General features: G+C 38.1%; 1 protein-coding gene across 2 annotated transcripts in view; it reads left to right on the top strand.

The window, feature by feature from the left end:
- Nucleotides 1-14,779, top strand: part of PACRG (parkin coregulated) — a 519,791-nt gene that overhangs the window by 68,237 nt on the left and 436,775 nt on the right. For both annotated transcript variants that reach the window (XM_033403927.2, XM_004278867.3), the window contains exon 2: nucleotides 8,072-8,206. In XM_033403927.2, coding sequence (XP_033259818.1) covers nucleotides 8,072-8,206 — 135 coding nt within the window. The remainder of the gene's footprint in view (nucleotides 1-8,071; nucleotides 8,207-14,779) is intronic.

Below are 14,779 nucleotides of genomic sequence, written 5' to 3'. Positions count from 1 at the left end.
ATAAATCAGGAAAAAATTCTTAAGACATTAAATAAAATTTACAGTAGTCCTTGTACAAATAAGAGACTTACGTAAGGATTCTTAACAGTGTTTTTGTTGGCTTTTAAAGTTGTTTAGTCAAACTATATCCATCTGTGTGATTTCCAGTAATAATATCATTATTACCTTTCCAGGAATTATATTTCATTTGGTTTTCATGTACAGATTTTTAGAACTAGTTGGAATGAATTATGTATGGAATATTAAAAAAATAGTATGTCCTACTGTAAGGTTTCAGTGGCTACCTATATATTTGGAACAGAAAAAAATATTATGTAGGGATAGAGTGACAGAGCATCTGCATGAAGTTAGGTAATGTCCCTTTGCATTAACAAATCTAAGTGGTAATATTCTAGTCAGTTTTACAAATTATAACTCCTGAAATTCCAAGAGTTAATTTGGAATGGACCTATAGCAGAATTGAAAGAATCTAGTGTTTCAAAATAAGTAAATGGCAGAAATATAAAAACAGAGGATAACAGATACTCAATAAAATTTCCTCGCTGTTAAGTAATTGCATATTAGCATGGACAATTTTTGTAAAACTAAGCAAAGACTTCCATGGAACTGTAGGTATGGAATCATTTCTCTAGAGAGCCCATAAAAATTTATGGGAAGAAAGAGGAAGTGTAAGTTATCTGTTACAATGTATAAAAAGCCTTCTAGGCATCTTAGAAATGTATTCATTATTTAAAAAGTTTGGACAATTAGAATTTTGAGTTCTGGATCAGAAAGATTGGAGTATATTTAGAATAAGAGATATAAGGGAAAAGAGAACTTGATTTTAAGATAAATACAAAGAAAAAGGAGAAAGATGGATAATCTTAAATAAATTTTAAGTCAGCTAAATAAATGAGAGGCTTACTGTCAACAGCATAAATAATAACTTGGCATCTAAAAAAAACTGAAAAAGATGGTTAGGATATGATGAGCAGACAAAAAAACCTAAATAATTGTTGTAGCTGAATTTTTTAAATGAGAAATTGTCTTTGATCTCTACTGGAATAGAAAAGAGGTCCCCAATACCCATAGTGTCAATGGAGAACACATGGGGGCAGATTGGACTTTCACCCCAGCCAGCAGTCATAAGAGGGTCTTCCCCCTTCCTGTTGGGGTGGTGTCAGACAATGCCTCGTGAGGGACAGGCACTGCCTAGCAGTAATGAGGCCACTTCATCTGTGCTGTCAGGGTGGGGAGCAATAATGAGGCACTGCTACCCTTCCCTGTCAGGGAGGTGACAGTGGAGGCCAGTGGTGCTGAAACTCCCACCCTCACCCAGTGTTAATGAGGAGTTCCTTCCACATGGTTCAGCCGAGGCCAGGGGGGATACCAGTACTTCTGCCCCAACCTGGTAGTAATCAGGTGGCACCCCCCACCACATTTCTGCTAGAGAGGTGTAAGAATAAACCAGCTAAAGCAGAAGGTTTAAGATCTAGAGTCTCATAACACACCAGTGTCCAGGTTTCAATAAAAAAATCAGTTGTGACACCAAGAATCAGGAAGATTGTAAAGCAAATGAAAAAAAGACAATCAATAGATGCCACACACCCCCAGTCCCTGGCAAGCACCATTCCACTCTCTGTTTCTATGAGTTCAGTTTTTTTTTAGATTCCACAAAAAAGTGAGATCATACAATATTTGTCTGTCTGACTTATTTCACTTAGCATAATGTCCTCAAGGTCTATGCATGTCATTCCAAATGGCAGGACTTCCTTCTTTTTATGGTTGAATAATAGTCCGTTATATATCTCTATCTATCTATCTATCTATCTATCTATCTATCTATCTATGTATCATACCATATATATATACCTATTTACCCATTAAAAATTAATTTTTCAAAAATATAAAAAGTGAGGTATCTGTATACAAATAATAATAATGTATTATTATTTGTGCACACGCATATGTACTACTGCACTATAACTTTCTGTAAATACATATGCATGCTGGCTATGTTTTCTTTCTTTAGTTTATGTTCTACCACTTATGGGAGGTGTTAAAATGGTGACATGATGGTAAATAGTAATTTTTTTTGATGTAAATTCTTGGCAAAATAAAAAACTGTTGATTCTTTATCATTTCCCAAAAATATGTTTCAAAATTTATTGCTCCATGAATTGCAAAAGTCCAGGAGTAACATCTCTACAGTTTCCATTATACTAACATTGTTGAGAATGTCCTCCTTTATATATAGCAACCAACTCAGAACTCTGCACAAAGTAGTTGCTGTATGCATATGGTCATTTAACAATTGAATGAAATTGGCTGAAAAATTCTAATACCAGAAAAAATTTTAAATCTTCAATAAGTAAGAGTAAATCTTGCTTCTCCACTGTCCAGTGTCATTTCAGTTACTTACGTAATCATTTGCTGCGAATAATGTTCTATGTAGTGAAGAACATTTTAAACTCTAATAAATGCCTTTATGTTACCTCACTCTTCAATTCCACTTCAGCATTTAACCATCTTAATAAGGTATTTCTTAATCTCCTACTCAGTTTCTTTTTTTTTCTGTTTATGGGATTTTATTTTATTTTATTTTATTTACATCTTTATTGGAGTATAATTGCTTTACAATTGTGTGTTAGTTTCTGCTTTATAACAAAGTTAATCAGTTATACATATACATATGTTCCCATATCTCTACCTCTTGCATCTCCCCCCACCACCCTCCCTATCCCACACCTCCAGGCGGTCACAAAGCACCGAGCTGATCTCCCTGTGCTATGCAGCTGCTTCCCACTAGCTATCTACCTTACGTTTGGTAGTGAATATATGTCCATGCCTCTCTCTTGCTTTGTCACAGCTTACCCTTCCCCCTCCCCATATCCTCAAGTCCATTGTCTAGTAGGACTGTGTCTTTATTCCTGTCTTACCCCTAGGTTCTTCACGACTTTTTTTTTCCTTAAATTCCATATATGTGTGTTAGCATACGGTATTTGTCTTTCTCTTTCTGACTTACTCATTCTGTATGATAGACTCTAGGTCTATCCACCTCATTACAAACAGCTCAATTTCGTTTCTTTTTATGGCTGAGTAATATTCCATTGTATATATGTGCCACATCTTCTTTATCCATTCATCCGATGATGGACAGTTAGGTTGTTTCCATCTCCGGGCTATTGTAAATAGAGCTGCAATGAACATTTTGGTACATGACTCTTTTTGAATTATGTTTTTCTCAGGGTATATGCCCAGTGGTGGGATTGCTGGGTCATATGGTGGTTCTATTTGTAGTTTTTTAAGGAACCTCCATACTATTCTCCACAGTGGCTGTGTCAATTTACATTCCCACCAAAAGTGCAAGAGGGTTCGCTTTTCTCCACACCCTCTCCAGCATTTATTGTTTCTAGATTTTTTCTATCCTGGAGAATGTTCCATGAGCACTTGAGAAAAATGTGTATTCTGTTGTTTTTGGATGGAATGTCCTATAAATATCAATTAAGTCCATCTTGTTTAATGTATCATTTAAAGGTTGTGTTTCCTTATTTATTTTCATTGTGGATGATCTGTCCATTGGTGAAAGTGGGGTGTTAAAGTCCCCTACTATTATTGTGTTACTGTCGATTTCCCCTTTTATGACTGTTAGTATTTGCCTTACGTATTGAGGTGCTCCTATGTTGGGTGCATAAATATTTACAATTGTTATATCTTCTTCTTGGATCGGTCCCTTGATCATTATGTAGTGTCCTTGTCTCTTGTAATAGTCTTTATTTTAAAGTCTATTTTGTCTGATATGAGAATTGCTACTCCAGCTTTCTTTTGGTTTCCATTTGCATGAAATATCTTTTTCCATCCCCTTACTTTCAGTCTGTATGTGTCTCTAGGTCTGAAGTGGGTCTCTTGTAGACAGCAAATATATGGGTCTTGTTTTTGTATACATTCAGCCAATCTGTGTCTTTTCGTGGGAGCATTTAGTCCATTTACATTTAAGGTAATTATCGATATGTATGTTCCTATTCCCATTTTCTTAATTGTTTTGGGCTCATTATTGTAGGTGTTTTCCTTCTCTTGTGCTTCTTGCCTGGAGAAGTTCCTGTAGCAGTTGTTGTAAAGCTGGTTTTGTGCTGCTAAACTCTCTCAGCTTTTGCTTGTCTGTAAAGGTTTTAATTTCTCCATCAAATCTGAATGAGATCCTTGCTGGGTAGAGTAATCTTGGTTGTAGGGTTTTCTCCTTCATCACTTTAAATATGTCCTGCCAGTCCCTTCTGTCTTGCAGAGTTTCTGCTGAGAGATCAGCTGTTAACCTTATGGGGAGTCCCTTGTGTGTTACTTGTTGTTTTTCCCTTGCTGCTTTTAATATATTTTCTTTGTATTTAATTTTTGGCAGTTTGATTAATATGTGTCTTGGCGTGTTTCTCCTTGGATTTATCCTGTATGGGACTCTCTGTTCTTCCTGGACTTGATTAACTATTTCCTTTCCCACATTAGGGAAGTCTTCAACTATAATCTCTTCAAATATATTCTCAGTCCCTTTCTTTTTCTCTTCTTCTTCTGGAACCCCTATCATTCGAATGTTGGTGCGTTTAATGTTGTCCCAGAGGTCTCTGAGACTGTCCTCAGTTCTTTTCATTCTTTTTTCTTTATTCTGCTCTGCAGTAGTTATTTCCACTATTTTATCTTCCAGGTCACATCCATTCTTCTGCCTCAGTTATTCTGCTATTGATCCCATGTAGAGTATTTTTAATTTCAATTATTGTGTTGTTCATCGTTGTTTGTTTCATCTTTAGTTCTTCTAGGTCCTTGATAAATGTTTCTTGCATTTTGTCCATTCTATTTCCAAGATTTTGGATCATCTTTACTAACATTATTCTGAATCCTTTTTCAGGTAGACTGCCTATTTCCTCTTCATTTGTTAGGTCTGGTGGGTTTTTATCTTGCTCCTTCATCTGCTGTGTGTTTTTCTGTCCTCTCATTTTGCTTATCTTACTGTGTTTGGGGTCTCCTTTCTGCAGGCTGCAGGCTCGTAGTTCCCGTTGTTTTTGGTGTCTCTCCCCAGTGGCTAAGATTGGTTCAGTGGGTTGTGTAGGCTTCCTGGTGGAGGGGACTAGGGCCTGTGTTCTGGTGGATGAGGCTGGATCTTGTCTTTTTTGTGGGCAGGTCCACGTCTGGTGGTGTGTTTTGGGGTGTCTGTGGACTTATTATGATTTTAGGCAGCCTCTCTGCTAATGGGTGGGGTTGTGTTCCTGTCTTGCTAGTTGTTTGGCATGGGGTGTCCAGCACTGTAGCTTGATGGTCGTTGAGTGAAGCTGGGTGCTGGTGCTGAGATGGAGATCTCTGGGAGATTTTCGCCATTTGATATTATGTGGAGCTGGGAGGTCTCTTGTGGACCAGTGTGCTGACGTTGGCTCTCACACCTCAGAGGCACTGCACTGACTCCTGGCTGCAGCACCAAGAGCCTTTCATCCACACGGCTCAGAATAAAAGGGAGAAAAAGTAGAAAGAAAGAATTAGTAGAAAAAGAATGAAAGAAAGAAAGAAAGAAAGAAAGGAGGGAGGGAGGGAGGGAGGAAGGAAGAAAGGAGGGAAGGAAGGAAAAAAGAAAGAAAGAAGATAAAGTAAAATAAAATAAGATAAAATGTAATAAAGTTATTAAAATAAAAAATAATTATTAAGAAAAAATAAAGGGAAAAAAAAAACCAAAACCAAAACAACAACAAAAAAACGGACGGATAGAACCCTAGGACAAGAGGAAGCAAAGCTATACAGCATAAATCTTGCTCTCAAAGTTCACCTCCTCGGTTTGGGATGATTTGTTGTGTATTCAGGTATTCCACAGACATCAAGTTGATTGTGGAGCTTTAATCCGCTGCTCCTGAGGCTGCTGGGAGGGATTTCCCTTTCTCTTCTTTGTTCTCACAGCTCCCAGGGGCTCAGCTTTGGATTTGGCCCCGCCTCTGCATGTAGGTCGCCGCAGGGCGTCTGTTCTTCGCTCAGACAGGACGGGGTTAAAGGAGCCGCTGATTCGGGGGCTCTGGCTCATTCAGGCGCGGGGGAGGGAGGGGCACGGAGTGCGGGGCGGGCCTGCGGCGGCAGAGGCCGGCGTGACGTTGCACGAGCCTGAGGCGCGTCGCGCGTTCTTCCGGGGGAGCTGTCCCTGAATCCCGGGACCCTGGCAGTGGCGGGCTGCAGAGGCTCCCCGGAAGGGGGGTGTGGATAGTGACCTGTGCTCGCACACAGGCTTCTTGGTGGCGGCAGCAGCAGCCTTAGCTTCTCATGCCCGTCTCTGGGGTCCACGCTTTTAGTCGCGGCTCGCGCCCATCTCTGGAGCTCCTTTAAGCAGCGCTCTTAATCCCCTCTCCTCAGCAAAGAGGGAAGAAAAAGTCTCTTGCCTCTTCGGCAGCTCCAGACTTTTCCCCGGACTCCCTCCCGGCCAGCCGTGGCGCACTAACCCCCTGCAGGCTGTGTTCACGCCGCCAACCCCCGTCCTCTGCCGATGCTCCGACCGAAGCCCGAGCCTCAACTCCCAGACCCGCCCGCCCCGGCGGGTGAGCAGACAAGCCTCTCCGGCTGGTGAGTGCCGGTGGGTCGGCCCTGATCCTCTGTGCGGGAATCTCTCCGCTTTGCCCTCCACACCCCTGTTGCTGTGCTCTCCTCCGCGGCTCCGAAGCTTTCCCCCTCCGCCACCCGCAGTCTCCGCCCGTGAAGGGGCTTCCTAGTGTTTGGAAACCTTTCCTCCCTCACAGCTCCCTCCCACTGGTGCAGGTCCCGTCCCTATCCTTTTGTCTCTGTTTATTTTTTCTTTTGCCCTACCCAGGTACGTGGGGGGTTTCTTGCCTTTTGGGAGGTCTGAGGTCTTCTGCTTCTGCCAGCTTTCAGTAGGTGTTCTGTATGAGTTGTTCCACGTGTAGATGTATTTCTGGTGTATCTGTGGGGAGGAAGGTGATCTCCGCGTCTTACTCTTCCGCCATCTTCCCGGAAGCTCCCTCAGTTTCTAATATTAGTCTTTATGTGTGCTTCAGATAAAATGTATTTGTCATTATATAATATATAATATTTGTTATATTAGATATATTTTATATATACTTTGTTAAAATTATTTTCCACACAGATATTAAAAATTAATATGGCATCAAATAAAATATTAAGATAGTAGGTAAATTATTTGCTCTCTTGTCTATTTAAGAATTAACAAAATAATTGTTTTTATTAAACTAATGGATGACTAATATTTACCTTTTTTTTTACAAACAGGTAAAGATAATAATGTTTAGACTATATATAAGGAACCGTACAGCCGACTATCATTTTCTAATGATAGTCATTCACTAATCACTTTGAATTTTGTAACATAAGGAATTAGCTCATATGTAAATAATGCAGATTTAAAAGTTGTAGTCAATGTGAATAACTCAATATGAAATGTTTATTCTTTCATAAAACTCATAATTTGGCAGGTGAAAGATTTTCATATAGTCTCTTCTAATGTATCTTTCTCATAAATTCATGTTACCAAATGTATGCTATGCACACACAGTAGACCACCATTTTTCTTCTTAAACTCTCTCATTTATCATCACTTAATTTTACATCACATTTTTATGGTTTTATGGTTAATACTTATAACATGAGAACATATCCTAACATTTTATTTATATAGAAAGATTTGAAGGACATATTTTAAATTTATTTCTGGAGTATTCTATAAAGTATATCAGACCTGAGATTAGAATTTGCAATTATTAAGAATCTTAGAAGTTTTAACACTCTGAACTTAGTTGCTTCTATTAAAATGTTTTCCTTAAAAGTTCAGGCTTTTCTTCTTTATAAAGTGATATTTTAAAGTGACATTTTCTAGGAATGCTTTGTAAAGTAGCTTGAAATAAAGTAAATCCTTAACAGTTATTATAAAATAATTTTCTTCTCCAAATGTTTGTATTAGTGAGATTTCGGTTGTTCATTATTAAGATAATTTGGTTTGTCTTCCAGAACATTTTATACAAAATGAAACATAAAAGCCAAAGTTTTTTCACTGTGCATTTTCCAATGTGTTTTAAAGCCTGATTCCTATTTTTTTTTTTCTTTAAAGGTGAGAGGCCCTCCACCTGCAGGAGCATTTAAAGAAAGACCAACGAAGCCCACAGCGTTTCGAAAATTTTATGAACGAGGGGACTTCCCAATTGCCCTTGAACATGATTCGAAAGGAAACAAAATAGCGTGGAAGGTAAGTCAGGGCACAGCTGGGAGAACCAGCTGTGCTCCCTGTGGAAGTGACATTTCCCAATGTCAAACAAACTTGGCTGATAAGTAAATAAGCTGGAGTGATTTCTCAGTGAATGGAAGATGGTAGGTAAGCTCTGAGAGAAAGCCCCCCTGTGTCAGCTGTCCACCTTGACTAACAATTAAATTATAGCCTGCAAAAAAGAAAATGACAGAGTTGCTTTGCCTTAGAGAATTGTGTGCTGACCAATTCATCTCTATTTTTATGAGAACCTGGCATCCCAGCCTGTTTCAGGCAGTCCATCAAATTATGGAACTGGTGGCTGGATACAAAGAACAACAGCCATTTATCTCCCCAAAATTTCACCTTCCTGCAGGACACTTCCAAATGGAAGCTTTAATTACCTGAATGGATAGGTCAAGATTGTCTGCTCCCTGGAAATGCAGTGTGGAATACAAAAGAGGGCCGGTTCTCTCTGCTGCCCTCTCCTCTCTGTCTGCAGTACGTGTCAGCCAGCACAGTGGCTGTCATACGTGCCCTGTTAGAGGCTGACCTCCGCTGCTGAGACCATTACAGCACCGACATTTTTCTGACAAAAGGTTAATTGGTTTCAAAATAAATGTATTGCCTAATGACTCCATTTTAATGTGGCTGTTTCCTTCTAAAAGGCTCATTGATGTTATTTGTAAAAACTTGCCAGTCTCTTAACTGAAGAAGGCTTTTACATTTAATTTGGAAAATGAATGCTGATCTCTAACCAGCTTCTGCTATTTAATTATTTTTTGTTATCAAGGACTTTGCTTTGGGTGATATTTATCAGCTAAAAGGGCTTCTCTGCCTAAAGAAAGAAAAGCAGTTGCACATGTGTGAGCATCGCATCAGGTTAAGGAACATAAAAGGCTTTGCCAGATATTTTAAATTTAGCAACTGATCCATGTAATAAAAAAGTCCCACAGTAGTATCTGAAGGGTGAACGTCAGGATTGTTTATAATTAGTAACAAATAAATTTATGTTTAAAAATAAAAATGATCAAAGTGTAGAATTCATCAAAGTAAATAGCTCAGAAATTCATAAAAATTAACCTTTTCCTTCTTTTATGGAAAACCTGAAAGAATTGTTTGCATTATTTCTAGTATGTCTTTAAATGTTTTCATATAATTATCAAACATTTTGAAATCTTGAGCAGTCACATGATATCCAGTTATTGAACTTAGAATTATTAAAAATTGTTTGGCAAGAAAAATCTGAAGATACCCTTGTTATTAAGTTTTGTCATAATTTTTTTAGGCGAATGAAGGACATTATTATCCTGGTTTTAATCATCTCTCTTAAAATTTGCATTTGTTTTGTGAAAATGTGCATAATGAGAAAAAATTTATAGCAAGTATAACTAATTTACATATTTTATTCTTAAAAACTTTAATTTGGGGTTTTGTTTGTATTTGATTAGTTAGATGGATTTTGTGTTTGTTTGTCTATGTACCAATTCATTCACGATCACATAGTGCAGGTTCTTAAGAAGTTGATTCCTTTTGAGTAAAAGAATATGCCATATTTCTTTATAAAAAGTGAGTCGATTTTTGGTGTTTTAAGTAATTTAGCACATAAAAATTCTATCAATAAAAAGAATTCATAGTTTTTTTGACCTGTTTGAATAATCGTATAACTTTTAGAAATGTCAAGAGACTAGAAAAAATTCATCTTGAAAATAATAAAAATATAGATGAATCATTTTGCTTTATCTGTGATAATCCAACAGTCAGATGGGATATAAATTGATTTTCTTTTTTATAACTATATTAATTCTTTTAAGCTACTATTGACTACTGTACTGATTCAGCAAGCTAAAAAGTCAGAATAAAGAGGAAGCAATTTATATGCTGCCACTGGTAGGATAGTAGCATACATTTAAAGAAACATCTTATCCTATAACCGGTAGACTTCTACCTTTTAAAGCTTTAACAACCGGATTTCAATTGTACTATTGTAATGTTGAAGATAAAACATTAAAATTATTAAGCACAGGCTTGTGAGCAGTCTCTCAATATATTCATATTTATTCCTTGGCACATGTACTATGGGGAAAGTCCGGTACTTGGTAAGACCAGAGGCCTTCTTTTAGGATGCCATTTCTAAGGAAGGGACCTTGAATGTTGAAGGAAGCAGGGCTCTGCATGCACCCCACAAAAACAAACTAACTGAACATCCCCAGACCCTGAACTGTACTTCGCCGTGTGTGGACAGAGCCCTGGTCAAGCAAACTTCTCATCTCATGTCATAGCTCGCCCCTTGCTGAAGGCTCCTGAGTAGCTCTGATTCCCAGGAAAATACCTGTCCTCTCTCCACACTCCCTGTGACACCCCTGGGGCTCCAAGGGCAGTGGTGAGTACCTGAAATGGTGTGTATAATTAAGTGGCAAGGAGATCCATTTCCTTTATCAGAATTTCAAGAGGCCTGAAAGGCAGTGACTTTAGGGCAGAAGTCACTGCCCTAAACCCTGATGAAGACTTCCCCAGCATCTCAGGCTCATTCCGGTCTGTAAAGTTGCTGAGAGAGGATCCCTGCCCAAGACCTCAAATTCCCCCTCTTTTTGTTCTGGATTAGCTGACCTGATCATCACCATATTAGAAATCACCATATATTCTTGAAATAACAAAGGCACTCTACAGTAATACTTAATAAATGACTTACTAAAGTCAGAACATAGAAGTAAAAGTCAGAGACAGGCAAATGTCTTCGCAGGGTTAGGTTTCTCAACCCACATCCTGAGCTACCATCATAGTTTAGGGCACATGAAGTGTGCCCTATTTGTTCCACATGTCAAAACAACAGGGCAAACCAAATGCCACAATCCATGCAGTTTAGTATATTCCTTGCGGTATCACTAAAGATCTGAGCACTGTTTAATGCAGCTTTCTGCAGTGGTGGAAATGTTCTGCATCTGTACTGTCTAATACATTACAAGTAGCCATATGTGGCCGTTAAGCACTTGAAATGTCCCCAGAGAGACTGAGGAACTAAATTTTAAATTTTAATTAATTTTAATTTAAATAGCCACTGGTTACCATATTAGACAGTGCTGCTCTACATTAAGATAATGACAGTCAAGTAGAGAACAAATGTATGGATACCAAGGGTGAAAGGGGTGGGGTGGGAGGAATTGGGAGACTGGGATTGACACATATACATTATTGATACTATGTATAAAATGGGAACATACTGTATAGCTCAGGGAACTCTACCTAACACACTGTGGTAACCTAAATGGGAGGGAAGTCCAGAAGTGAGGGGATAGCTGTATGTGTATGGCTGATTCATTTTGTCGTGCAGTGGAGGCTAATACAGCATTGTAAAGCAACCATACTCCAATAAAAATTAATTTAAAAAAAAGTTAAATGCCCAGGATTCAGAGCTGGTTTCCTGTCTTATGATGGACTCCTCATTGTGTTTGTGGATTTTATGAAGGCTCTTTACTGCCTACTTTTTTTATTGCCATATCTCTAGATATTCTCCAAAGTAAATATGTAATCTCTAAATATTCAGGATGTAGTAAAATAAAGCATTTAGCTCAAGAAAAAGATAATGACAGTCAAAAATAAATGCCTGAACCTGCTAGCCAGATAGGAGACTATAGCTATGTAAGAATTTTTATTAAAATAAAAAAATAAGACTGATTTGTGCACCTTTGTCATGGCTGGGCTTATACATTCCTTGGTTAACATGAAAGAAGTTTTGCAAAATATTTGTAGTGAAATTTTCTATATACTTATCAGTGGCAAGTTAATGATTATGAAAGATAATAGATTTAATCTAGATTATGAAATGTACCAGGCAAGCTCTGCATACTTTTTTATTTTTAAATATGCATTTTCTAAATATAGCTGAAGAATTCTTGATTGTGAATGGTTGAATCCATTACAAAGCATACTAATTGCTCTAAACATTTAATCCACTTACTTTTCTGCATTTTTCTTGACTCTACTAACTTTCAGGAAACATGGCTTTGTTCTGTTGCTGATATGTTCAATATCCAGAGTACAAGCAACAGAAGTTGATCAAGAGCCAACCCTTCTGAATAAGTTACAAAGCAGATAATCAGCATGAACAATGGACATTTAAAAATTGTGTTTCCACACCTTAAATTTCCATTATTCAGTCTCCTGTAATTTTGTGATATGAGTCATACCCCTTTATAAGCATAGTGTGTGGGGGGGTGAGGCTCTCCCTAGAGGACACTCTGGAGACAGAAGAAATGTCATACAAACTTGCAGAGCTTTCGGCACACTGTCTCAACTTCTTCTACGTAAAGGAGGGCTCTCTGGCCTTACATTTAGGTCTTTAATCCATTTTGAGTTTATTTTTGTGTATGGGTTAGGGAGTGTTCTAATTTCATTCTTTTATATGTAGCTGTCCAGTTTTCCCAGCACCATTTATTGAAGACACTGTCTTTGCTCCATTGTATATTCTAGCCTCCTTTGTCATAGAGTAGGTGGCCATAGGTGCGTGGGTTTATCTCTGGGCTTTCTATCCTGTTCCATTGATCTATATTTCTGTTTTTGTGCCAGTACCATACTGTCTTGATTACTATAGCTTTGTAGTTTAAGCTGAAGTCAGGGAGCCCGATTCCTTCCGCTCCATTTCTGTTTCTCAAGACTGCTTTTGATATTTGGGGTCTTTGTGTCTCCATACAAATTGTAAAATTTTTTATTCTAGTTCTGTGAAAAATGCCATTGATAATTTGATAGGGATTGAATTGACTCTGTAGATTGCTTTGGGTAGTCTAGTCATTTTCACAATATTGATTCTTCCAATCCAAGAATATGGTCTATCTCTCCATCTGTTTGTGTCGTCTTTGATTTCTTTCATCAGTATCTTATAGTTTTCTGTGGTAGGTTTATTCCTAGGTATTTTATTCTTTTTGTTGCAATGGTAAATGGGATTGTTTCCTTAATTTCTCCTTCTGATCTTTTGTTGTTAGTGTATAGGAATGCAAGTGATCTCTGTGTATTAGTTTTGTATCCTGTGACTTTACTAAATTCATTGATGAGCTCTAGTAGTTTTCTGGTGGCATCTTTAGGATTTTCTATGTATAGTATCATGTCATCTGCAAACAGTGATGGTTTTACTTCTTCTTTGCCAATTTGTATTCCTTTTATATCTTTTTCTCCTCTGATTGCCATGGCTAGGACTTCCAAAATTATGGATTAAAGACGTAAATGTAAGGCCAGACATTGTAAAACTCTTAGAGGAAAATCTAGGCAGAACACTCTTTGACATAAATTGCAGCAAGATCTTTTTTGGCCCGCCTCCAAGAGTAATGAGAATAAGAATAAAAATAAACAAATGGGACCTAAAGAAACTTAAAAGCTTTTGCACAGCAAAGGATACCATAAGCAAGACGAAAAGACAACCCTCGGAATGGGAGAAAATATTTGCAAATGAATCAACAGACAAAGGATTAATCTCCGAAATATACAAACAGTTCATGCTGCTCAATATCAAAAGACAAACAACCCAATCAAGAGATGGGTGGAAGACCTAACTAGACATTTCTCCAAAGAAGACATACAGATGGCCAACAAACACATGAAAAGATGACCAACATCACTAATTATTACAGAAATGCAAATCAAAACTACAATGAGATATCCCCTCACACCAGTCAGAACAGCCATCATCAAAAAATATACAAACAATAAATGCTAGAGAAGGTGTGGAGAAAAGGGAACCCTCTTGCACTGTTGGTGGCAATGTAGATTGATACAGCCACTGTGGAGAACAGTAAGGACATTCCTTAAAAAAGTAAAAATAGAACTACCATATGACCCAGCAATCCCACTCCTGGGCATATACCCAGAGAAAACCATAATTCAAAAAGACACATGCACCCCAATGTTCATAGCAGCACTATTTACAATAACCAGGTCATGGAAGCAGCGTAAATGTCCATCAACAGATGAATGGATAAAGAAGAGGTGGTACATATATACAGTGGAATATTTCTCAGCCATAAAAAAGAATGAAACTGGGTCATTTGTAGAGACATGGATGGACCTGGAGACTGTCATACAGAGTGAAGTAAGTCAGAAAGAGAAAAATATCGTATATTAACGCATATATATGGAATCTGAAAAAATTGGTGTAGACGATCTTGTCTGCAGGGCAGAGGTGGAGACACAGATGTAGAGAACAGACATGTGGGTACCTGGGGGTGAGGGGGGGTGGGATGAACTGGGAGATTGGGATTGACATATATACACTATTGATACTATGTATAAAGTAGATAACTTGTGAGAGCCTGCTGTATAGCACAGGGAACTCTACTCAGTGCTCTGTGGTGACCTAGATGAGAGGGAAATTCGAAAAGGAGGGGATATATATGTATGTGTAGCTGATTCACTTTGCTCCACAGTATAAACTGGCACGATATTTTAAAGCAACTATACTCCAATAAAAAAATAATAATAAAAAAGGAGGGTTGAAGCAAGGCATAAGTGTAGAATGTGGTCCTTTGGTGGAAGGAAGCTGTAAATTGCACCAAAGTCAAGCATTAAAGCACGAGTCATAGGAGAATA

Source organism: Orcinus orca, chromosome 12 (assembly GCF_937001465.1).
Source record: "Orcinus orca chromosome 12, mOrcOrc1.1, whole genome shotgun sequence".
Taxonomy (NCBI): domain Eukaryota; kingdom Metazoa; phylum Chordata; class Mammalia; order Artiodactyla; family Delphinidae; genus Orcinus; species Orcinus orca.
The sequence above is the reverse complement of the archived record's forward strand: the minus strand, read 5'-3'. Positions and strand labels throughout refer to the sequence as shown.